Source organism: Pimephales promelas, chromosome 7 (assembly GCF_988280905.1).
Source record: "Pimephales promelas chromosome 7, fPimPro1.hap1.1, whole genome shotgun sequence".
NCBI classification, from domain to species: Eukaryota; Metazoa; Chordata; class Actinopteri; order Cypriniformes; family Leuciscidae; genus Pimephales; species Pimephales promelas.
The window spans coordinates 2,039,495-2,065,270 of NC_142775.1; the positions used below are offsets into that span (position 1 = coordinate 2,039,495).

The window sequence follows — 25,776 nt, forward strand, 5'->3', positions numbered from 1 at the left end:
GTCGCCATACGTCTTAGCTAGAAACGCTTGCAAATACAACTTACTTTGGGATTATCTCTAACTCATGTACCAAGAAAGCTTTAAAAACAATTGAAATATGTAATTTTTTTAATAATCTTTTCTGATAAGTTATGTACCCCTGTATTCCTTATTTGTTGTATATTGTGACTGTTTTCTTCTTTACGGAAGCCCTGAACTTGTCTTCAATAAAAAAATTACAAAAGTAGAAACGCTTGCGTTAACGTGAAAGCATAACAATTACAAAGGCGGACTCCATCGTGTTTCTGCAAATATTTCTCTTGGCTTTGCGATCCTTTAATAATAAAAAGATGTTTTATTATTTTATTATTTTAAAAAGATGAGGTCAGAAAAGATGTTTAGAGTACATCTAAACCCGCCGCAGACCCCAACGTAAGCATGACGTGGTGAAAGAACGGTTCTAGTCCAGCAAAGAGTTGGTGCCGCTCTGGAACCAGTTCTCCTGGCCGCGAACCGGTTCTTTGTCAGTCGAAACACAAAGAACTGGTTCACGCGCACAGGCACCGGCTCCGAACCGGCTCTCAAAATGCTTTGGTGGAAAAGGGGCTAATGAGATGCGCACTCAGAAGTGAACACACTTTCTGTAGTCTTGCAGGTCGGGTCTTGGATGCTGTGTCTGTATACTCAGGGGAAATGCCCAGTGTGACTGCAAAGCTTTGTGCTTTTTCCAACACAGCCTTCCATTCATTGTGGGATCTGATGGTGTGAAGGTGCTCTTCGGTATTTGTTGTCTACAGAGCCAGGTTCCTCAAACCAGCAAATGCATGACACTAGGCCAACATCAGTTAGTAAACGTCAAAGTGAAGAAGCTGAAAGCACCAGTTAGGACACAGTCACAGACAGCCCAAACTCAGCTAGCGAATGCAGAAATAAAGTGAGAGGGAAGGAGATTTTTGGACAACTGGTCCAGGATTATGGCCAGAGTAGTGTTAGGTGGTACCTGGTCAAACCCGGTTCTGGTTGCGCATGCATGCACGTAATTTTAAAGTTGCGTCCTCTTCATGAAAGCGCTGAGACAAGGCGACCGGCGGCGCTGCTGATGTGTGTCTGTGTATATTAAACTGCAAAACGAATAAATATGAACCCTGCATGTTCTGCTTCTCTCTGTTTGAATGAGCGGCGCAGACGCACGGTTTCATTTAATGTTACCTCACACACACACACACACACACACACACACACACACTGAAGCACGAGTGACGCTCACGCTGTTTTCAGTCTCTGCCTCGCGATAGTTGTTGTCGTGGAGCGTCTAGTAGCCGCTCTGTAGAGGGGGGGTTATATCACAGTGTCTGGTTGTGTTTCCCGGGGTTGTCACTAGAGGTCCTCGTTCTCACGGTGTCTTTCACATTTGACTTCATTTCCCAGCATTCTGTCTGTCACTCATCAGTTCATTGCACTCAGCTGTTTCCCATCACATTGTTAGATATGTGTGTATATATTCCCTGTCTTTGTCATTATTCATTACAGAGTCCTTGTAATATGTCGCCAATTCTGAGGTCTGTGTTCCTGCTTGTTCCTGTTTTTGTTCTTGTTTTGATTGATGATTTTGGATTTTTGACCCCTGTCTGGATGACTATGATGTTTGATTACCCTTATTATTAAATATACTGCAATTGGACCTTCTGTTTTCCGTGTGTGGTTTCGTGACACATGGGACAGTGAGTTGTCTCTGAAGATGCAAATAGGTGTACTTGTTCTTGACCGAATTTCTCCCATAGGAGCTTCACCACCTCGGGGTGGAGTCTCCATTCCCCCGGCCTCAGCCTCAACTTTATATATACTGCCCTGAGACATTCATTTCCTTTGGGCACTGTTGTGGGGAATTTTAATCTCACATGTATTAATTGTTCTCCCTTATCAAGAGTGGAGCTAGGCACCAGAGGACCGGCCGGGTCAGGGGTCATCTTAGACTGGGAGGGGTTGTGGGGGTTAGTAAATCTAACCTGACATCATGAATCCTATAACTTTGTGGAAATTTACAGAGAAGGCTCGGCTTGCAGTGAATAACCTTGGGGAGGGCTATTTAGTCTTCACCCCGGCCTGTGTTCTGGGCGTCACTCTCTTCACAGTGTACCAATCTGTGTTAGCGACTGGGCCTATTCTTGCAAGAATAAACTTCTCTTTTCTTTTATTAATTTGACTCTCAGAGTGTCTCTTACGAAGTGATGTCTGTTTATTGAATTTTTGCCTTAACAATTGGTGTCAGAAGAATGGGATTCCTTGGAAGTGCCTTCTGGACCTGAGAGCGGACGGTGTTTGGCCACCTGGACTGAGCAGTTCCAGCTCTACCTCGTAAGCTTGAGAGAGAGGGGCCGACCGCTATCAGGCCCAGGAGAGGCTCCACTGGAATCAAAAAGAACCCGAGGCACAGAGAAAAGACATCCTGGTAAGACACAGCTAAATTCATTTTATATTAGGTATATAATTGAGAGGAACTGTACTGGCTGGGGTCTATTTCGGTGGTTGCGAATAAAAGAGTAGTCCAAGATTAATTGAGATCTGTTGGCAGGTCAAGAAATTTCATATGGACACTGAGTTTTCGTAAATCTGAAATTAATTGACATTTGTCAGATCAAGAGATTTCGCCCAGATTACGGTCCAAGATCACTTGAGAGCTGAAAGCAGGTCAAGAGATTTCAGGTGGACTTTAATCTGTGGGGTAACTGAGATCGTGCAGCGGGTCAAAAGATTTCCAGATAAAGCGCTGGTAGTGCACCTTGACCGATCTTGGGTTAAGAGATCGGATCTGTTGGAGACGTCCGACAGATTATTAGACGCGTCGAAGGGAAAATCCACGGGGGAAATAGAAACAGCCAGTATGAGGAAATCTCAGAGCAAGCTTGCCAGATATGATACACCGGTGTTTTGCCAAATGAGAAAACATTATGGGCAGAAGTGTATGCAAGATATTGACAAATTGATAAAGTATCATGATTTTCCCAGAGAGGGAACACTGAGCGCTACCAGACTAAAGTAGTGAAGGAATCAGTGGAACAGGGCAGCGAAAAGCAAACAGGCTGTTGTGGCTGCGTTCATCATGAATGTAAAAATGTAAAGACAGCTATGTCCAAAGATTCTGGAAATCAGTAAGGATGATTGACATTGAAATAAGATATTGTTTTATAAAATTTTGATAATTTGGGTCAGGGATAATTTCCCAGGACAAGTGTGACCAAAGTAGTCAAGAAACTTTGTGAAAACAACTTAGAATATTTTGAGCATTTCGATAAGCAAATACAAAGCATGTTGTGAAAGAAATCCCAGCCCAGTTTCAGTTAAATATAAGTTTGTCTAAATTCAAAGAAACAAACTCATAAAACAGTCAAACAATTCAGATTACTTACAATGTGTCAGTTTTATAAACTCAGAAGAAAAAGAAAGTTCTACATAAATATAAAAGATAATAATTTGTTTAATATAAGTTTGTCCTTCTCAAACCAATTAATTATTTTGAGCTTTAGGGTTTACAGTGAAGATTTCTGCATTTACTGTTGTAGAATCTGAACTCAGCAGGAATGAGGCTTTATGATGCTTTATTGACTTCATAAACCTGTTTTGCACACGTCACTGAAACACAGAACCAGGAAACAGGAAGAGTTTGAGAAAGAGAAACTGAAGTGCAGTCGAGCTGTTGTGTGTTTGTGTGTCTCATGAAGTAAAATGGCAGAAGCCAGAATTTCAGTGGATCAGAATGAGTTCCTGTGTCCAGTGTGTCTGGATCTCCTGAAGGATCCAGTGGCCATTCCCTGTGGACACAGTTACTGTAAGATCTGTATTACAGACTGCTGGGATCAGGAGGACGAGAAGAGAGTCTACAGCTGCCCTCAGTGCAGACAGACCTTCAGTTCAAGACCTGCTTTAGCTAAAAACACCATGCTGGCTGAACTGGTGGAGAAACTGAAGAAGACTACACTTCCTGCTGACTGTTACGCTGGAGCTGGAGATGTGCAGTGTGACGTCTGTACTGGAAGAAAACACAAAGCCGTCAAGTCCTGTCTGGTGTGTCTGATCTCTTACTGTCAAAGTCACCTTGAACAACATGAGAGTTTGTTTAAAGGAAAGAGACACAATCTGACTGACGCCACTGGACGACTGCAGGAGATGATCTGCCAAACACATGATAAACTCCTCGAGGTTTTCTGCCGCACTGACCAGAAGTGTATATGTGTGCTGTGTGCGATGGACGAACATAAAAACCACGACACTGTATCAGCTGCAGCGCAGAGGACAGAGAAACAGGTATGAAACTAGACACTGATGAAATAATGTTGACACTATTTGACTTTTATGATGCTTATGCTTGCAGTGTGAAACAGAACTTCTGCTTCATGTAAATTCATGTTCAATGGTGGTAAAACTGATCCATCATCCCTTCAGGAGTTTGAACTTCCAGCCATTGGTTATTAATTCTCCTGTCACTGGATTCAACTCTTCTCATGATGATATAGTGAGAGTGTAAAGTGCATCTCTGTTATTGGTTTGTGCTGCAGAAGCAGCTGAAGGAGACGCAGAGGTCGTTCCAGCAGAGGATCCAGCAGAGAGAGAAAGATCTTCAGCAGCTGAGAGAGGCTGTAGAGTCTCATAAGGTGAGTCTGGAGAAGAAGAGAAGTTTGAGAAGTCTCAGTCAGGACTCACTGAAGCTCACTGTGTGATTGTGATGTGTGTCCTAACAGCGCTCTGCACACACAGCAGTGGAGGACAGCGAGAGGATCTTCACTGAGCTCATCCGCTCCATTGAGAGAAGCCGCTCTGAGGCGACACAGCGGATCAGAGATCAGGAAAAGACTGCAGTGAGTCGAGCTGAAGAACGACTGGAGCGACTGGAGCAGGAGATCAATGATCTGAGGAGGAGAGAGGCTGAGCTGGAGCAGCTTTCACACACACAGGATCACATACGGTTCCTGCAGGTAACACAGATCCAGAAGAACAGGATCATAGTGGACAAGGGCAAGAGACTCAGAGAAACATTTGATGAGAGCAGAATGAGCCTCTGACTGAAGTGTTGATCTGTGTGTTCGGTTATGATATAATCATCAGTCAGACTCTCATCTGATCATCTTCACTCACATCTCAACTTTTTTCTGATATCACATATAATGGGGAAATCAGTGAACTTGATGATAGTTTCAGTAATATTCATCAAAGTTGCATCAGATAATCTTCAAAATTAACAGAATTGACAGTATTTTCATAATTGTTTGCCTTTAACATGTTGAATCTTCATCTCTAATGTGACATAATGAATATGAGAAGAATGAAGCTGATGGATTGAGGAGAGTTACTGCAGATCATCAAGAGCCGCACACATCTGACAGTAGAGCCGGTTATTGATGAAGTGTGGAGGTGATGAGCTTTGATTTGTGTTTTCTGTAGAGTTTCCAGTCTCTCTCAGCTCCTCCTGAATCTACAGACGTCAATGACAATCCCTTCAGTTCTCTCTCCTCTTTTGATGGCGTGAGAGAATCTGTCCGTCAGCTGAGAGACAGACTGGAGGATTTCTGCAAAGAGAAGAAGATCTCTGACAGAGGTAAAGTCCTGGAGATCCTGCTCTCAGAAATGATCCTCCATCATCTCAGATCATGCCAGAGAAGATCATATTAGAAATGTCTTAGGAACGGATGCAGGGATCATTTTCTCTAGACATGATAATCACACTCTTCATGTCTGTTATTTCCACAGTCACTCTCTCCAACATTGTTCCCAGGACCAGGAACGACTTCCTACAATGTAAGTCACTAAGAAAACCAGCAGAAAACTCTCTGAGTGTGTTCATGTTCTTCCTGGAGAAGTGGAAGAAAACATGACAGAAGAGTTTTATAGTTGATCATGGAAATGATGATTTGCACACGATATCTGATAAACTGAGACACTGATGATATATTGAACATAAAGAGTTCAGATACACTGAAATATAAATAACATTTGTTCATCCAAAAAAGAAATTGAGGTAATAATTCACACAAAGTATTTTTTACTTGATTCAGTATACATCAGTAATTTGTAAAACTTATAATTTCCCTGGCCAAGAAAAAATAAATAAATAAATAATAATAAAAATATATATATATATATATAAACCACAACAAATTCCTTTGTTTGCACACACCTGAAATAAAGCTCATTCTGATTCTGAGACACTGATGATATATTGAACATGAAGAGTTTAGATCGATTTAAAGATCAGACAGATTCATAATTCCTGATTCTGATGTGTTTTATCTCCATCAGATTCCCATCAGCTCAATCTGGATCTGAACACAGTGAATGAATACATCCGTCTGTCTGAGAGGAACAGAGTGATTACTAACACTCTCATGGAGCGTCAGTCGTATCCTGATCATCCAGACAGATTTGATGGATATAATCTTCAGGTGTTGTGTAGAGAGAGTGTGTGTGGACGCTGTTACTGGGAGATTGAGTGGAGTGGTGAATATGTGTTTATATCAGTGTCATATAAGAGCATCAGCAGGAAGGGATCGGGTAATGAGTGTTGGTTTGGATGTAATGATCAGTCCTGGAGTTTGATCTGCTCTTCCTCCAGTTACTCATTCATACACAATAACATACAGACTGAACTCCCTGTAAAGCCCATCAGCAGGAGAACAGGAGTGTGTGTGGATAACAGAGTAGGAGTGTGTGTGTATAACAGAGTAGGAGTGTGTGTGGATCACAGTGCAGGAACTCTGTCCTTCTACAGCGTCTCTGACACACTGATCCTCATACACACAGTCCAGACCACATTCACTCAGCCGCTCTATCCTGGGTTTGGGGTTTATGGTTCTGGATCATCAGTGAAACTGTGTTGATGAATCAGAATACACTGTAGAGAGATTCTACCCATAATGCTTTGAGCTGCATGATAAATCATAAACTCTGAGATGTTATAGAGTCTCTTACTTTCTCTTTATTACATTAATAACATGTTCAGATTATGGTTGAGTAATTTTAACAGTATATTGTCATATCTTTAATCAATAGAATATTAAACTGAATATATAAATTAATTGATCGTCCAGCTGCACAGGTTTTCATAATTATTGCAGATAATATAACAAATAAATAATTATTGATAGGCCTACTTCTTAAAAGGGCTTTGTGTTTCATTTATTAGGCTAGTCTACTGTCAATAATAGAACAAAAAATAACAATTAATTAAAACAAATTGAATTGTTAAATAAATAATATTGATACAAATGCTTTTCTGTCTCATTATTGCAACATCAAACAAATTGACATCTCTCTCTCTCTCTCTCTCTCTCTCTCTCTCTCTCTCTCTGTCTCTCTCTCTAATAACTGCAATAATAACTGCATAAAGCCGGGGACACACTCTTTTATGTATGAATTATGTTCGGTTATATTCATATTATATTCGTATTATAAACTCAGAGCGAACAGCATTAAATATAAAACACATGCCGTACCTTTTTGTTAGTGTGTAGCGGCGAGGTCGTGGCGGTGCGAAGTCGTAACAAGCTCATCCAGATCACTGTTAAAACCAGACCATTCTCAGCTGTAACTGAGTTACGCTCTGGCAAAGCTTCATAGACGAATCGTTTCCAGAGGGGCGTCACCAACGGATGTCGCGGATAGACCCAAAACCAATCAGAGCGATGAAGGAGATAATGTAAACAGGCGCGATTGCTGATTCGCTGCTCCTTTTTTAAACATGTTTGGTTTCATCCACTAACGGTACAAAACACTTGGCCTCTTTGACTTCTTCAACAATTGTCTTCACAATTTTCTTCCCAAACATTGTGATGAGATCATTCCGACTCTTCTTTGATGTATAATCTCCATATATCCGCTCCATTCTTGCTCTCAATTTCATTTCTTCCAAAAACATCAATTAGTTCACAAAAGTTTCCTCTGTGGTTTGACTCTTTCCTCTCATCATGCCCACAGAAGGGCAGACCGTGAGCTCGATTTTCATTCACCTCGGCAGATCTGTTGTTTGTAATAGCTGTTGCTATCGCATCCTTGTAATCTGCCCATGCCTTCACTGCATCTGTGTCGAGTCCGCTCGGTGTGTTCCCTTAACTGTGAGTGCATGTTCTTCCAGCAGGAAAAACCTCTCTATGAATGGCCGTGCTCCACTTCTTTCTCCTGACCCAAGTCACAAACCGCCAAAATGTTGCAAAAAACAGTATTGTCTGAAATATATTCAATCCATTTGTGAATTTTGTAAAGCTGTGACAAAAATCGTCTCCCATTTTGGATTGGAAAGTTTAAAGGGACACCAGGCAGGAATGCTGTTTTTGTCAAACAGCGACCCCTAGAGTAACTGTGGAGTACTTGTTTTTAACGTTTGTTAAGGAGATCTAACCAATCAGCGAATAACTTATTGATGACGCTGAGATGACGTTGGGTGGCGAGTTAGAAACTTCCCGATCAGTTGGCAAGTGGAGTTAAGAGAAGAACGCACATTATATCTTCCTGTATCTCAACCTTCAATGTTTATCTTCTGTGTGTGCGTTCATGAGAAAATACCACACACATATACATACACACTAATACCAAGTAAAGAGAAGATTCTGAATCCTGTGATGATGTGTTTTGATTGACACCCTGAGGCGAGCACAATCACCTGATCAGCCCATTAGCCATGTCATAAATACCACTCACGGAGAGCGTGACGTGTTACATAGTATACAATAGTACATTGTGTTTAATTTGTCATTTAATGAGATCTAATATATGTTGTTAGTGGTGAGAATTTTCACGTGATTAAATGGATATAATGGTCCAGAGGAAGAACTTTATCCACGTGTGTCACAGGTTCTGGATCCTAATCCCTACTAGTAGTATAGTTTATTTTCCTCATCAACACCGATTGTTTATTAGTGGCTGAATTTCAAGCAGGGACATGTTTTTTGTGCATTGGGTTTTGTGATTTCACCGTAATGAGTCTCTCAGTCCCCGCAACGGATTGAGCAATGAGAGCGCGTCCATTTGAAGATCACAACAGACCACTGAATCCACTGAAACCGATCGCAGCGGCAACGAGCACTTTGGTCTCTGCGGTTTCCTCTTTCTCTGTTCCTCCGACAATGCTTTCCTAGCTTTCTATATCTTATATGCCGGCTCCGCCATGACGATAGTGTGACAAACTCCATCCTTCTCGACCTTGTTCCTGGATATGTGCAGTGTTGCCGCAAAGGAATATGTTACATCGCGAGAGCTGATATCACGCGATACTTCCTGATGCTGAGGCCGGCGGCTCGCTGCACCGAAGTTGCAAGTGAGATTTTTTCGCTCACAGGCACCAGGGGGGGTCGAGACGCCCCCCATTCACCCGAAAGAAGTCATATAACCATTTCAATAACTCTGAAACTGTTAAATTAAAAGCTTTGGTTGCCTCTGTGCTTCATTTTTAGTTGTGCTGATATCTTCCACCGTGTTGCAGCTAATGCTGTCTGATGACATCTCTGATGTAGGATTTGAAACTGGAGATGACATTTCACTGACAGCACTACAATCCTCCCTTATTGCTGCTTCCATTATCCCTATTATTATTATTATTATTATTTGTTAAAAAACATTAAAGGAGGATTGAATTGGCCTGTTTATTTACTTCGTATCGTATCGGACAGCTAGGCTAATCAAAAAAACACACGATTAAGTGATGTAGAAGCGCGACTGCGCACACTCACTCCACACACTTTTTTTAATAATAATACTTTTGCAATAATGTAAACATGTATAATATATGTACATGTTTATTTAAAATCTACCATTGTGTTTACGACGTTGTTAAAATAATAATAAGATACGTTGTTTTTTCTGAAGTGAGATCCAATCAGAGTCGGTGTAAAGATCGTGAGAGCAGCGCATTTTGACTTATCGCATGTTTTGCCTTCGGATTTATTATCAAATTAATATTATAATTTAGCAATTAGCATTTTTTTTAGCAATTTTATTGTTAAGTATATCAAGAGTAGGAAAAGTCACAAAGTCTCATGCCGTTTGGGTGAAAGGAATTTCAGAAATAAATAAATAAACCTAGATTTTACAGTGGGAAATTGTGTTGATTTGCTCCAGCATCACTTTATTTATGACAAACAAAGAACTACACAGATGCATATATATCAACAATCTATCAATAAATGCACACACATTGGTTGTCATCTGCTTTTGTTCTGATTCTGCGGAGATAATACTGGGAAGAGGAGAGTAGGATCAGTCAACAAACACATGAGCATAGCATCGCATTTATAGCATAGTCAGCACAGGATTATCATGTGATAAATGCAGGGAGATAGTCAGGCTGATGGAGAAGGTTTCAGAACTAGAGACACCCATCCAAACTTTAATTGAGGTTACTGGTAGAAGTGGAAGGGCTTTAGATACAGATTTGGATGCGACTAGCTTAGTGAACTGTACATTGTTCGGTTCCGTCTTAAGTAGAGCCCGTGTAGAGGGGAAACTAGGTGATGGTGAGGCGCTGTAGTCGCGGGACAAAACACCGCTCTTCTGTTCCGATTACCATAAAAAATAGATTCTCTCCACTCAGTGAAACACCCACTGAGAATCCTGTTGAATGTGCCCTAGCTATTGGCGATTCGATTACAAGGAACATGAAAATAGAGACACCAGCCACCATAGTCAACTATCTGAGTCATGGTATTTGTTGTCTACAGAGCCAGGTTCCTCAACCCAGCAAATGCATGACACTAGGCCAACATCAGTTAGTAAATGTCAAAGTGAAGAAGCTGAAAGCTCTTTCTGATTGTGATTCTGTTTTCAGTCTTTGTACATATACATATCACATTTATTCATTTAGCAGACACTTTTATCCAAAGCGACTTACAATTGCTATATACTGTATGTCAGAGGTCGCACGCCTCTGGAGCAACTAGGGGTTAAGTGTCTTGCTCAGGGACACATTGGTGTCTCACAGTGGATTCGAACCCGAGTCTCTCACACCATGTGTCTTATCCACTATGCCATCAGCACCCCGGTAAAGCACCAGTTAGGACACAGTATGGTACACAACGTCTCGGTTACGTATGGTAACCCTCGTTCCCTGAGTAGGAAACAGAGATGTCTCGTCGAAAGGAGTTTCCAACAAATTGGGATCACGGTAGGGAGACCAACTGCCTTCGAGTGAATAAAAACGTGCCAATGAATATTGGCATGCGGGATTTGCATTCCACGTCTCGCCTATCAATGCGGGTATAAAAGCGGAAACGAACGCACACACAATTGCTTTACACTGAGGAGCCGGAGCTGGAGGAGCTGTCCAGTCCTCGCGAAGGTACAGCAAGCATGGCGAGGGGACGAGACGTCTCCATTCCCTACTCAGGGAAGGAGGGTTACCATATGTAACCGAGATGTTCCCTTTCGTCTGGGAACTCCTACGTCTCGTCTGAGGAGTTTCCAATGAATTGGGATCCCAAATAAAACGCCATGATGCTGGCCCCTTCCAGCGCCCAGCTAAGCTGCCTGCCAAGCAGTTTCTCAGTTTCTTTCGGGCGGGAGCTAGCTAGGAGGAAATCACACTGCTGTTCCTCAAGAACCAGTGGATTTGGATAACGCTGGGGAAACGTGCCCGTGTAGGAGGGAACGTTGCGGAGCCCCCGGCCAGCCCGAAGGGAGGCACTGAATACACATATGAACTAGCCCGTAGGGTTGTTAAACATATGGGAGTCCTTGAGGTAGTCCCAGCCCGTAGGGTGGGGTGCATACTCAGCAAGGACGACAGAGGGAGACTGTCAAGGGGAAGACTCGAGAGAGGTAATACCCTGGCGTCGGGTGGTCCGCCTCGCCTGAAGCCAGGGGGTGACGGAGGAACTCACAAGGTTAGCCGTTTGTTGGGGAACCAACGGAGCAAAATGGAGCAAATTCCAGCTCATAAGGTGGAATGGCGCAGCAAGCTGACGGAACCTATTCCCTCGCGCCACTGGCCGTAGCGAGTAAACGGGAGGAAACTGGTTCAACACGTAAGCTATAAAACCTGGCAAACGTGTTAGGTATCGCCCAGCCCGCAGCCCTGCAGATATCTGTCAGCGAGGCGCCTTGCGCCAAGACCCAGGAGGAAGCGACACTCCTAGTGGAGTGGGCCAACAACCTGGGTGGGCAAGGAACATCTTGGGAGTCATAAGCCTGGACAATAGCATCCACTAGCCAGTGGGCTAACCTCTGCTTGGAGACAGCCTTGTCTTTCTGCTGGCCTCCGTAACAGACGAAGAACTGTTCTGAGGTCCTGAAGCTTTGCGTTCTGTCCACATAACAACGTAGTGCACGTACAGGACAGAGAAAAGCCAGGGCTGGGTCTGCCTCCTCCAAGGGCAGTGCTTGCAGGTTCACTACCTGATCTACAAATGGAGTGGTAGGAACCTTGGGCACATGTCCGAACTGGGGTCTCAGAACAACGTGAGAAAGGTCTGGTCCAAACTCTAGGCACGATTCATCAACCGCAAAAAGCCTGCAGATTCCCGACCCTCTTGAAGGTACCCAGAGCCGATAGAAGAGCAGTCTTTTCAGACAAAATCTTTAGCTCTATATCATTTAAGGCTCAAATGGGGGCCTTTGAAGCGCTCTCAGCACCAGGACTAAGTCCCAAGAGGGTACAGGGTGCAGATTATGAGGGGGATTTAACCTCCTAGCACCCTTTAGGAATCTGATGATCAAGTCGTGCTTCCCTAACAACTTTGCGTCAATTACATCATGATAGGCGGCTATTGCGGCCACATATACTTTGAGGGTGGAGGGAGACAGCATTCGCTCCAACCAGGCTTGTAAGAAGTAAGCATGTCATTGATTGGGCAAGTTTGGGGGTTTTCCCGCCGGGAAGAACACCAAACGATGAACAGGTTCCACTTCAACGCATAGAGGCGCCTCGTAGAGGGACAGCTCGTATCTAGCACAGCCTGTGGTAGGCCATCTAGAGCATCTGCGTCCCGTCCAGGGACCAGACATGGAGTCTCCACAGGTCTGGACGCGGGTGCCATAGAGTGTCTCGTCTCTGAGAGAGCAGGTCCTTCCTAAGAGGAATGGGCCAGGGAGGTGCTGTCGCGAGGAGCATGAGTTCCGGAAACTAGGTCCGGTTGGGCCAGTACGGCGCAACTAGCAAGACCTGCTCCTTGTCCTCCCTGACTTTGCACAGTGTCTGTGCGAGAAGGCTCACTGGGGGAAACACATTTGCGTGGGCCCCGGGGCCAGCTGTGTGCCAGTGCATCCTCCTGTCAGGGAATAGAACAACTGGGACAATGGGTCGTGTGAGGCAAAGAGACCGGAGAGGCAAACAGATCTATCTGAGCGGCTCCGAAGACTCGCCATATCAGCTGGACCGCCTGAGGATGGAGTCGCCATTCTCCGGGACGGGGTGGTTGCCAGGTCAAGCCACTTTTGAACCAGAAACAGCGGCAGAAGCGCCTGACCTGGGCTACAGAGAAGCAGCACTAGACTGTTGCTCAGTGGTCCAAAGTACTTTTTTCAGATGAAAGCAAATTTTGCATGTCATTCGGAAAATCAAGGTGCCAGAGTCTGGAGGAAGACTGGGGAGAAGGAAATGCCAAAATGCCTGAAGTCCAGTGCTGCTTCTCTGTAGCCCAGGTCAGGCGCTTCTGCCGCTGTTTCTGGTTCAAAAGTGGAATGCGGCACCTGTAGCCCATTTCCTGCACACGCCTGTGCACGGTGGCTCTGGATGTTTCTACTCCAGACTGTCCACTGCTTCCGCAGATCCCCAGAGGTCTGGAATCGGTCCTTCTCCACAATCTTCCTCAGGGTCCGGTCACCTCTTCTCGTTTTGCAACGTTTTTTGCCACACTTTTTCCTTCCCACAGACTTCCCACTGAGGTGCCTGGATACAGCACTCTGGGAACAGCCTATTTGTTCAGAAATTTCTTTCTGTGTCTTACCGTCTTGCTTGAGGGTGTCAATGATGGCCTTCTGGACAGCAGTCAGGTCGGCAGTCTTACCCATGATTGCGGTTTTGAGTAATGAAACAGGCTGGGAGTTTTTAAAAGCCTCAGGAATCTTTTGCAGGTGTTTAGAGTTAATTAGTTGATTCAGATGATTAGGTTAATAGCTCATTTTGAGAACCTTTTCATCATATGCTAATTTTTTGAGATAGGAATTTTGGGTTTTCATGAGCTGTATGCCAAAATCATCAGTATTAAAACAATAATACCTGAAATATTTCAGTTGGTGTGCAATGAATCTAAAATATATGAAAGTTTAATTTTTATCTTTACATTATGGAAAATAATGAACTTTATCACAATATGCTATTTTTTTTAGAAGGACCTGTACATTTTGAGCATTTGGGTTTACAGTGAAGATTTCTGCATTTACTGTTGTAGAATCTGAACTCAGCAGGAATGAGGCTTTATGATGCTTTATTGACTTGATAGTTTGAAGTTTTGCACACGTCACTGAAACACAGAACCAGGAAACAGGAAGAGTTTGAGAAAGAGAAACTAAAGTCCAGTCGAGCTGTTGTGTGTTTGTGTGTCTCATGCAGTAAAATGGCAGAAGCCAGAATTTCAGTGGATCAGAATGAGTTCCTGTGTCCAGTGTGTCTGGATCTCCTGAAGGATCCAGTGACTATCCACTGTGGACACAGTTACTGTAAGATCTGTATTACAGACTGCTGGGATCAGGAGGACGAGAAGAGAGTCTACAGCTGCCCTCAGTGCAGACAGACCTTCAGTTCAAGACCTGCTTTAGCTAAAAACACCATGCTGGCTGAACTGGTGGAGAAACTGAAGAAGACTACACTTCCTGCTGACTGTTACGCTGGAGCTGGAGATGTGCAGTGTGACGTCTGTACTGGAAGAAAACACAAAGCCGTCAAGTCCTGTCTGGTGTGTCTGGAGTCTTACTGTCAGACTCATTTTGAGCGTCATGAGGATTATTTCTCCCGTAAGCCTCATAAAGTGACTGACGCCACTGGACGACTGCAGGAGATGATCTGCCAAACACATGATAAACTCCTCGAGGTTTTCTGCCGCACTGACCAGAAGTGTATATGTGTGCTGTGTACGATGGACGAACATAAAAACCACGACACTGTATCAGCTGCAGCGCAGAGGACAGAGAAACAGGTATGAAACTAGACACTGATGAAATAATGTTGACACTGTTTGACTTTTATGATGCTTATGCTTGCAGTGTGAAACAGAACTTCTGCTTCATGTAAATTCATGTTCAATGGTGGTAAAACTGATCCATCATCCCTTCAGGAGTTTGAACTTCCAGCCATTGGTTATTAATTCTCCTGTCACTGGATTCAACTCTTCTCATGATGATATAGTGAGAGTGTAAAGTGCATCTCTGTTATTGGTTTGTGCTGCAGAAGCAGCTGAAGGAGACGCAGAGGTCGTTCCAGCAGAGGATCCAGCAGAGAGAGAAAGATCTTCAGCAGCTGAGAGAGGCTGTAGAGTCTCATAAGGTGAGTCTGGAGAAGAAGAGAAGTTTGAGAAGTCTCAGTCAGGACTCACTGAAGCTCACTGTGTGATTGTGATGTGTGTCCTAACAGCGCTCTGCACACACAGCAGTGGAGGACAGCGAGAGGATCTTCACTGAGCTCATCCGCTCCATTGAGAGAAGCCGCTCTGAGGCGACACAGCGGATCAGAGATCAGGAAAAGACTGCAGTGAGTCGAGCTGAAGAACGACTGGAGCGACTGGAGCAGGAGATCAATGATCTGAGGAGGAGAGAGGCTGAGCTGGAGCAGCTTTCACACACACAGGATCACATACGGTTCCTGCAGGTAACACAGATCCAGAAGAACAGGATCATAGTGGACAAGAGCAAGAGACTCAGAGAAACATTTGATGAGAGCAGAATGAGCCTCTGACTGAAGTGTTGATCTGTGTGTTCGGTTATGATATAATCATCAGTCAGACTCTCATCTGATCATCTTCACTCACATCTCAACTTTTTTCTGATATCACATATAATGGGGAAATCAGTGAACTTGATGATAGTTTGAGTAATATTCATCAAAGTTGCATCAGATGATCTTCAAAATTAATAGAATTGACAATATTTTCATAATTGTTTGCCTTTAACATGTTGAATCTTCATCTCTAATGTGACATAATGAATATGAGAAGAATGAAGCTGCTGGATTGAGGAGAGTTACTGCAGATCATCAAGAGCCGCACACATCTGACAGTAGAGCCGGTTATTGATGAAGTGTGGAGGTGATGAGCTTTGATTTGTGTTTTCTGTAGAGTTTCCAGTCTCTCTCAGCTCCTCCTGAATCTACAGACGTCAATGACAATCCCTTCAGTTCTCTCTCCTCTTTTGATGGCGTGAGAGAATCTGTCCGTCAGCTGAGAGACAGACTGGAGGATTTCTGCAAAGAGAAGAAGATCTCTGACAGAGGTAAAGTCCTGGAGATCCTGCTCTCAGAAATGATCCTCCATCATCTCAGATCATGCCAGAGAAGATCATATTAGAAATGTCTTAGGAACGGATGCAGGGATCATTTTCTCTAGACATGATAATCACACTCTTCATGTCTGTTATTTCCACAGTCACTCTCTCCAACATTGTTCCCAGGACCAGGAACGACTTCCTACAATGTAAGTCACTAAGAAAACCAGCAGAAAACTCTCTGAGTGTGTTCATGTTCTTCCTGGAGAAGTGGAAGAAAACATGACAGAAGAGTTTTATAGTTGATCATGGAAATGATGATTTGCACACGATATCTGCTAAACTGAGACACTGATGATATATTGAACATAAAGAGTTCAGCTACACCGAAATATAAATAACGTTTGTTCATCCAAAAAAGAAATTGAGGTAATAATTCACACAAAGTATTTTTAGCTCGGTGGTAGAGGAGTTTCTCACAATACCGCACTGTTGTATCATGCCTGGAAGTAACTGCTGCATTAAAAACCGATAAAAACCCTGGTAACCGATAGCGTCACCTACCATCATGGCCGAATGGCTCAGACCCCGCCCAAATAGGCACGTGACTCCTCATTCTCAATAGAGAGACACTAATGACAAGGACAGGTGAAACGGACTAGACAATAATGACAAGACGAGGATAACAAGGGGGCGGGGTAATGAAACGAGACAACACAAGCACATGACCAAAACAGCTGGCCAAGCGCTTGCACACAAAACATGGGTCTGTCATGATCCTGCCACAATTCTAGGAAAAAACACGGAGATGATGGCAGAATCATGACAATTTATAGAGCATAGTGCACAAATCTGTACAGTCTTCTGTTTCAGATGTATACCACATTATCATTATTAATATTACTGTTTATTTTATATTATTTTATATTTTCATGTGTGTATATACCGGTATGTGTGTATGCATGCTCCTGTAAAACCACAACAAATTCCCGTTTGTTTGCACACACTTGAAATAAAGCTCATTCTGATATTGAGACACTGCTGATATATTGAACATGAAGAGTTTAGATTGATTTAAAGATCAGACAGATTCATAATTCCTGATTCTGATGTGTTTTATCTCCATCAGATTCCCATCAGCTCAATCTGGATCTGAACACAGTGAATAAACGCCTCCTTCTGTCTGAGAGGAACAGAGTGATTACTAACACTTTCCCAGCACAGTCGTATCCTGATCATCCAGACAGATTTGATGGATATAATCCTCAGGTGTTGTGTAGAGAGAGTGTGTGTGGACGCTGTTACTGGGAGATTGAGTGGAGTGGTGAATTAGTGTTTATATCAGTGTCATATAAGAGCATCAGCAGGAAGGGACGGGGTAAAGAGTGTTGGTTTGGATGTAATGATCAGTCCTGGAGTTTGATCTGCTTTCCCTCCAGTTACTCATTCACACACAATAACATACAGACTGAACTCCCTGTAAAGCCCATCAGCAGCAGAACAGGAGTGTGTGTGGATCACAGAGTAGGAGTGTGTGTGGATCACAGTGCAGGAACTCTGTCCTTCTACAGCGTCTCTGACACACTGATCCTCATACACACAGTCCAGACCACATTCACTCAGCCGCTCTATCCTGGGTTTGGGATTTATTGTTATGGATCATCAGTGAAACTGTGTTGATGAATCAGAATACACTGTAGAGAGATTCTACCCATAATGCTTTGAGCTGCATGATAAATCATAAACACTGAGATGTTATAGAGTCTCTTACTTTCTCTTTATTACATTAATAACATGTTCAGATTATGGTTGAGTAATTTTAACAGTATATTGTATATCTTAATCAATAGTATATTAAACTAAACATATAAATGAATTGATAGTCCTTCTGCATGGGTTTTCATATTTATTGCAGATAATATAACAAATGAATAATTATTGATAGGCCTACTTCTGAAAAGGGCTTTGTGTTAGTCTACTGTCTACTGTTAATAATAGAAAAAAAACAGAATAAACAAACAAAAACGAACAAATTGAATTATTAAATAAATAATATTGACACAAACGCTTTTCTGTCTCATTATTGCAACATCAAACAAATTGACATCATCATCATCTCTCTCTCTCTCTCTCTCTCTCTCTCTCTCTCTCTCTCTCTCTCTCTCTCTCTGAGTGGAAGTTGAGTGGATGCGAGATTGGAGCGTGTGTGTTTTTTGCGTGAGTGTTTTTCTGTCTTTCTCTCTCTTTTTCTTTATTTTGAGTTTGTTTAAGGTTTTGTTGTTGTTAGTGGTGTGTTTTATTTGGGTTAGTTTGTTGGTAACGGCGGCGACCGGTGAAACCGGGAGTCATGCCGGCTCGAAGTGTAGGAGTTTGGGGGCTGGAAACGCTCACGCGTCGGCATGCTTTTAAACTTTGCCCAACCGTAGAGTGTTCTGTGGAGGATTGCGCTCTGGCAGTCGGAGGAGTTATAGGTTATGAGAGCATAAAATCCGCGTCTAGGATGAACAACGGAGTTGTGATTTTTGTTGATAGTTTTGACAAAGTAGCAACAATTGTTGAACAAGGTGTAACGGTTAAGGATAGCTTGGTTCAAGCGGTGCCGCTCGTTAATCCAGCAAAGAAGATCATTTTGTCGCAAGTCCCTCCGTTCATTAGTAACGAAATGTTAGAGAGGGAACTGTCGAGACATGGGCAGCTGATGTCACCGATCAAAACAATTGGACTTGGCTGTAAATCTCCGCATTTGAGACATGTTGTTTCTTTTAGAAGGCAGGTTTTTATGATTCTAAAAAACAACAATGAAGAATTAAATCTAGTGTTTAAGTTCAGAGTAGATGATTACGACTACAATGTTTATGTGACGTCAGAGAAAATGAAATGTTTTGGATGTGGAATGGAGGGTCACCTCATACGATCGTGTCCAGAAAAATCCCCTGCTGAAATAAATAATAAGACCATAGAACAGGGTGAGTCAAGTACATTTCAGAAACAAAAACAAAATGAATTAAATGAATTTCAGGGACAAAAATTGAGCAAAACAAATAAGTTACAAGGACAAAAACAGAATGGAGGAAATGAATCTCAATGTAAATTAAATAAAAAAATTAGGGACAAAACCTAAGTGAAGCAAATGAAATTCAGGAACAAAAACAGAGTCAATCAGATGAAACTCAGGGAAAAAAACTGACTGAATTAAAACGTTCCCAGGGACAAAAAAGGATTGAATCAGAAGGAATACAATTGAACAAGTCGCATAAAGTACAGAAGCTTGAACAAAATAAAGGGCCAACACAGAAAAAAGATGAGTTATTTCAGGTTCCCTCTCCAGTTGAGAGTAGTCAGCAGTATGTTGTGGAAGAGGTAGCCAGTAATGGCACTCAGAAAGGAGTAGTTTTTCCTTTGGCTGAAGAAGGTGAGATGCAAGTTGATGACAAATCTGAAGATAATGTTAAGAAAAGGAAAGCTAGGGATGGTTTTCAAATCTCTGGAAAAATGGGGAAATTGCCTCTTCATGGTTGTTCTCAGGCTTCTTATAGTGATGCTGAGGTAGGCTCTGATGCTGACTCTATAGTTTCCTCGCAGTCCTTGCCCCTGGAAGGAAGTGGATACTCTATGTTGAAAAATTTCTTAGGAGTACTAAAGGGGCTAGAAATGTTAAACTTGAGTGTGCATTTCCTGATCTACAACTTTTTGTTGATTCAGTTAAGAATTATCAAAATGAAAGTGCTGGAGAGAAAGTGTTTACTGATCAAGAATTGTATCGCCTAAAGAAACTTGTTTTGAAAGCTAAAAGACAGCTAGAAGATGATGAATATGTTTAGCTTTTCAATTTTGTTTTTTCTTTGTGTTTCTTTTGGTTTTCTTTTTTCCTTTTTTATGAGTGAGTTAAAGATAGGCAGTCTGAATTTGAATGGAGCAAGAGACGAAAGAAAAAGAGCTTCATTTTTCAGATTGTGCTCCCTCAAAAAATTGGATGTTATCTTTGTACAAGAGACACATAGTACTTTTGATAACGAAGTTGACTGGAAGAGAGAATGGGAGGGTGATGTTTTTTTATGAGAAAATACCACACACATATACATACACACTAATACCAAGTAAAGAGAAGATTCTGAATCCTGTGATGATGTGTTTTGATTGACACCCTGAGGCGAGCACAATCACCTGATCAGCCCATTAGCCAAAACTCCTTTACAACGTTACTGTCGTAAATACCACTCACGGAGAGCGTGACGTGTTACATAGTATACAATAGTACATTGTGTTTAATTTGTCATTTAATGAGATCTAATATATGTTGTTAGTGGTGAGAATTTTCACGTGATTAAATGGATATAATGGTCCAGAGGAAGAACTTTATCCATGTGTGTCACAGGTTCTGGGTTCTAATCCCTACTAATAGTATAGTTTATTTTCCTCATCAACACCGATTGTTTATTAGTGGCTGTATTTCAAGCAGGGACATGTTTTTTGTGCATTGGGTTTTGTGATTTCACCGTAATGAGTCTCTCAGTCCCCGCAATGGATTGAGCAATGAGAGCGCGTCCATTTGAAGATCACAACAGACCAATGAATCCACTGAAACCGATCGCAGCGGCAACGAGCACTTTGGTCTCTGCGGTTTCCTCTTTCTCTGTTCCTCCGACAATGCTTTCCTAGCTTTCTATATCTTATATGCCGGCTCCGCCATGACGATATAGTGTGACAAACTCCATCCTTCTCGACCTTGTTCCTGGATATGTGCAGTGTTGCCGCAAAGGAATATGTTACATCGCGAGAGCTGATATCACGTGATACTTCCTGATGCTGAGGCCGGCGGCTCGCTGCACCGAAGTTGCAAGTGAGATTTTTTCGCTCACAGGCACCAGGGGGGGTCGAGACGCTCACCATTCACCCAAAAGAAGTCATATAACCATTTCAATAACTCTGAAACTGTTAAATTAAGCTAAATTAAGCTGTTAAATTGGTTGCCTCTGTGCTTCATTTTTAGTTGTGCTGATATCTTCCACCGTGTTGCAGCTAATGCTGTCTGATGACATCTCTGATGTAGGATTTGAAACTGGAGATGACATTTCACTGACAGCACTACAATCCTCCCTTATTGCTGCTTCCATTATCCCTATTATTATTATTATTATTATTTGTTAAAAAAACATTAAAGGAGGATTGAATTGGCCTGTTTATTTACTTTGTATCGTATCGGACAGCTAGGCTAATCAAAAAAACACACGATTAAGTGATGTAGAAGCGCGACTGCGCACACTCACTCCACACACTTTTTTTTAATAATAATACTTTTGCAATAATGTATAATATGTACATGTTTATTTAAAATCTACCATTGTGTTTACGACGTTGTTAAAATAATAATAAGATACGTTGTTTTTTCTGAAGTGAGATCCAATCAGAGTCGGTGTAAAGATCATGAGAGCAGCACATTTTGACTTATCGCATGTTTTGCCTTCGGATTTATTATCAAATTAATATTATAATTTAGCAATTAGCATTTTTTTTGCAATTTTATTGTTAAGCATATCAAGAGTAGGAAAAGTCACAAAGTCTCATGCCGTTTGGGTGAAAGGAATTTCATAAATAAATAAATAAATAAATAAATAAATAAATAAATAAACCCGGATTTTACAGTGGGAAATTGTGTTGATTTGCTCAAGCATCACTTTATTTATGACAAACACAGAACTACACAGATGCATATATATCAACAATCTATCAATAAATGCACACACATTGGTTGTCATCTGCTTTTGTTCTGATTCTGCGGAGATAATACTGGGAGGAGGAGAGTAAGATCAGTCAACAAACACATGAGCATAGCATCGCATGTATAGCATAGTCAGCACAGGATTATCATGTGATAAATGCAGGGAGATAGTCAGGCTGATGGAGAAGGTTTCAGAACTAGAGACACCCATCCAAACTTTAATTGAGGTTACTGGTAGAAGTGCAAGGGCTTTAGATACAGATTTGGATGCGACTAGCTTAGTGAACTGTACATTGCTCGGTTTCGTCTTAAGTAGAGCCCGTGTAGAGGGGAAACTAGGTGATGGTGAGGCGCTGTAGTCGCGGGACAAAACACCGCTCTTCTGTTCCGATTACCATAACAAATAGATTCTCTCCACTCAGTGAAACACCCACTGAGAATCCTGTTGAATGTGGATTCGAAAAGCCTAATGGCGATTCGATTACAAGGAACATGAAAATAGAGACACCAGCCACCATAGTCAACTATCTGAGTCATGGTATTTGTTGTCTACAGAGCCAGGTTCCTCAACCCAGCAAATGCATGACACTAGGCCAACATCAGTTAGTAAATGTCAAAGTGAAGAAGCTGAAAGCTCTTTCTGATTGTGATTCTGTTTTCAGTCTTTGTACATATACATATCACATTTATTCATTTAGCAGACACTTTTATCCAAAGCGACTTACAATTGCTATATACTGTATGTCAGAGGTCGCACGCCTCTGGAGCAACTAGGGGTTAAGTGTCTTGCTCAGGGACACATTGGTGTCTCACAGTGGATTCGAACCCGAGTCTCTCACACCATGTGTCTTATCCACTATGCCATCAGCACCCCGGTAAAGCACCAGTTAGGACACAGTATGGTACACAACGTCTCGGTTACGTATGGTAACCCTCGTTCCCTGAGTAGGAAACAGAGATGTCTCGTCGAAAGGAGTTTCCAACAAATTGGGATCACGGTAGGGAGACCAACTGCCTTCGAGTGAATAAAAACGTGCCAATGAATATTGGCATGCGGGATTTGCATTCCACGTCTCGCCTATCAATGCGGGTATAAAAGCGGAAACGAACGCACACACAATTGCTTTACACTGAGGAGTCGGAGCTGGAGGAGCTGTCCAGTCCTCGTGAAGGTACAGCAAGCATGGCGAGGGGACGAGACGTCTCCATTCCCTACTCAGGGAAGGAGGGTTACCATATGTAACCGAGACGTTCCCTTTCGTCTGGGAACTCCTACGTCTCGTCTGAGGAGTTTCCAATGAATTGGGATCCCAAATAAAACGCCATGATGCTGGCCCCTTCCAGCACCCAGCTAAGCTGCCTGCCAAGTAGTTTCTCAGTTTCTTTCGGGCGGGAGCTAGCTAGGAGGAAATCACACTGCTGTTCCTCAAGAACCAGTGGATTTGGATAACGCTGGGGAAACGTGCCCGTGTAGGAGGGAACGTTGCGGAGCCCCCGGCCAGCCCGAAGGGAGGCACTGAATACACATATGAACTAGCCCGTAGGGTTGTTAAACATATGGGAGTCCTTGAGGTAGTCCCAGCCCGTAGGGTGGGGTGCATACTCAGCAAGGACGACAGAGTGAGACTGTCAAGGGGAAGACTCGAGAGAGGTAATACCCTGGCGTCGGGCGGTCCGCCTCGCCTGAAGCCAGGGGGTGACGGAGGAACTCACAAGGTTAGCCGTTTGTTGGGGAACCAACGGAGCAAAATGGAGCAAATTCCAGCTCATAAGGTGGAATGGCGCAGCAAGCTGACGGAACCTATTCCCTCGCGCCACTGGCCGTAGCGAGTAAACGGGAGGAAACTGGTTCAACACGTAAGCTATAAAACCTGGCAAACGTGTTAGGTGTCGCCCAGCCCGCAGCCCTGCAGATATCTGTCAGCGAGGCGCCTTGCGCCAAGACCCAGGAGGAAGCGACACTCCTAGTGGAGTGGGCCAACAACCTGGGTGGGCAAGGAACATCCTGGGAATCATAAGCCTGGACAATAGCATCCACTAGCCAGTGGGCTAACCTCTGCTTGGAGACAGCCTTGCCTTTCTGCTGGCCTCCGTAACAGACGAAGAACTGCTCTGAGGTCCTGAAGCTTTGCGTTCTGTCCACATAACAACGTAGTGCACGTACAGGACAGAGAAAAGCCAGGGCTGGGTCTGCCTCCTCCAAGGGCAGTGCTTGCAGGTTCACTACCTGATCTACAAATGGAGTAGTAGGAACCTTGGGCACATATCCGAACTGGGGTCTCAGAACAACGTGAGAAAGGTCTGGTCCAAACTCTAGGCACGATTCATCAACCGCAAAAAGCCTGCAGATTCCCGACCCTCTTGAAGGTACCCAGAGCCGATAGAAGAGCAGTCTTTTCAGACAAAATCTTTAGCTCTATATCATTTAAGTCTCAAATGGGGGCCTTTGAAGCGCTCTCAGCACCAGGGCTAAGTCCCAAGAGGGTACAGGGTGCAGATTATGAGGGGGATTTAACCTCCTAGCACCCTTTAGGAATCTGATGATCAAGTCGTGCTTCCCTAACAACTTTCCGTCAATTGCATCATGATGGGCGGCTATTGCGGCCACATATACTTTGAGGGTGGAGGGAGACAGCCTTCGCTCCAACCAGGCTTGTAAGAAGTAAGCATGTCACTGATTGGCCAAGTTTGGGGGTCTTCCCGCCGAATAGAACAACTGGCAATGGGTCGTGTGAGGCAAAGAGACCGGAGAGGCAAACAGATCTATCTGAGCGGCTCCGAAGGCTCGCCATATCAGCTGGACCGCCTGAGGATGGAGTCGCCATTCTCCGGGACGGGGTGGTTGCCAGGTCAAGCCACTTTTGAACCAGAAACAGCGGCAGAAGCGCCTGACCTGGGCTACAGAGAAGCAGCACTAGACTGTTGCTCAGTGGTCCAAAGTACTTTTTTCAGATGAAAGCAAATTTTGCATGTCATTTGGAAAATCAAGGTGCCAGAGTCTGGAGGAAGACTGGGGAGAAGGAAATGTCAAAATGCCTGAAGTCCAGTGCGGCTTCTCTGTAGCCCAGGTCAGGCGCTTCTGCCACTGTTTCTGGTTCAAAAGTGGAATGCGGCACCTGTAGCCCATTTCCTGCACACGCCTGTGCACGGTGGCTCTGGATGTTTCTACTCCAGACTGTCCACTGCTTCCGCAGATCCCCAGAGGTCTGGAATCGGTCCTTCTCCACAATCTTCCTCAGGGTCCGGTCACCTCTTCTCGTTTTGCAACGTTTTTTGCCACACTTTTTCCTTCCCACAGACTTCCCACTGAGGTGCCTGGATACAGCACTCTGGGAACAGCCTATTTGTTCAGAAATTTCTTTCTGTGTCTTACCCTCTTGCTTGAGGGTGTCAATGATGGCCTTCTGGACAGCAGTCAGGTCGGCAGTCTTACCCATGATTGAGGTTTTGAGTAATGAAACAGGCTGGGAGTTTTTAAAAGCCTCAGGAATCTTTTGCAGGTGTTTAGAGTTAATTAGTTGATTCAGATGATTAGGTTAATAGCATATTTTGAGAACCTTTTCATCATATGCTAATTTTTTGAGATAGGAATTTTGGGTTTTCATGAGCTGTATGCCAAAATCATCAGTATTAAAACAATAATACCTGAAATATTTCAGTTGGTGTACAATGAATCTAAAATATATGAA

At 43.2% G+C, this 25,776-nt stretch overlaps 2 protein-coding genes across 3 annotated transcripts; both read left to right on the forward strand.

The window, feature by feature from the left end:
• Positions 1-3,627: 3,627 nt before the first annotated feature.
• Positions 3,628-7,184, forward strand: LOC120475104 (E3 ubiquitin-protein ligase TRIM16-like). The gene is made up of 6 exons (XM_089132896.1): positions 3,628-4,281; positions 4,533-4,628; positions 4,716-4,949; positions 5,416-5,569; positions 5,722-5,769; positions 6,271-7,184. The coding sequence occupies exons 1-6, from the start codon at positions 3,703-3,705 to the stop codon at positions 6,846-6,848; spliced, it is 1,689 nt and encodes a 562-aa protein (XP_088989022.1). The 5' UTR covers positions 3,628-3,702; the 3' UTR covers positions 6,849-7,184.
• Positions 7,185-14,445: 7,261 nt separating this feature from the next.
• On the forward strand, positions 14,446-18,421 carry LOC148978228 (E3 ubiquitin/ISG15 ligase TRIM25-like). 2 transcript variants are annotated; one of them, XM_089132897.1, is made up of 6 exons: positions 14,483-15,089; positions 15,341-15,436; positions 15,524-15,757; positions 16,224-16,377; positions 16,530-16,577; positions 17,498-18,421. In XM_089132897.1, the coding sequence occupies exons 1-6, from the start codon at positions 14,511-14,513 to the stop codon at positions 18,046-18,048; spliced, it is 1,662 nt and encodes a 553-aa protein (XP_088989023.1). In that variant the 5' UTR covers positions 14,483-14,510; the 3' UTR covers positions 18,049-18,421. The 2 variants fall into 2 exon arrangements, with proteins under 2 accessions (XP_088989024.1, XP_088989023.1); XM_089132898.1 differs by lacking the exon at positions 16,224-16,377 and having other exon boundaries at positions 14,446-15,089; positions 17,498-17,539.
• Positions 18,422-25,776: the final 7,355 nt, after the last annotated feature.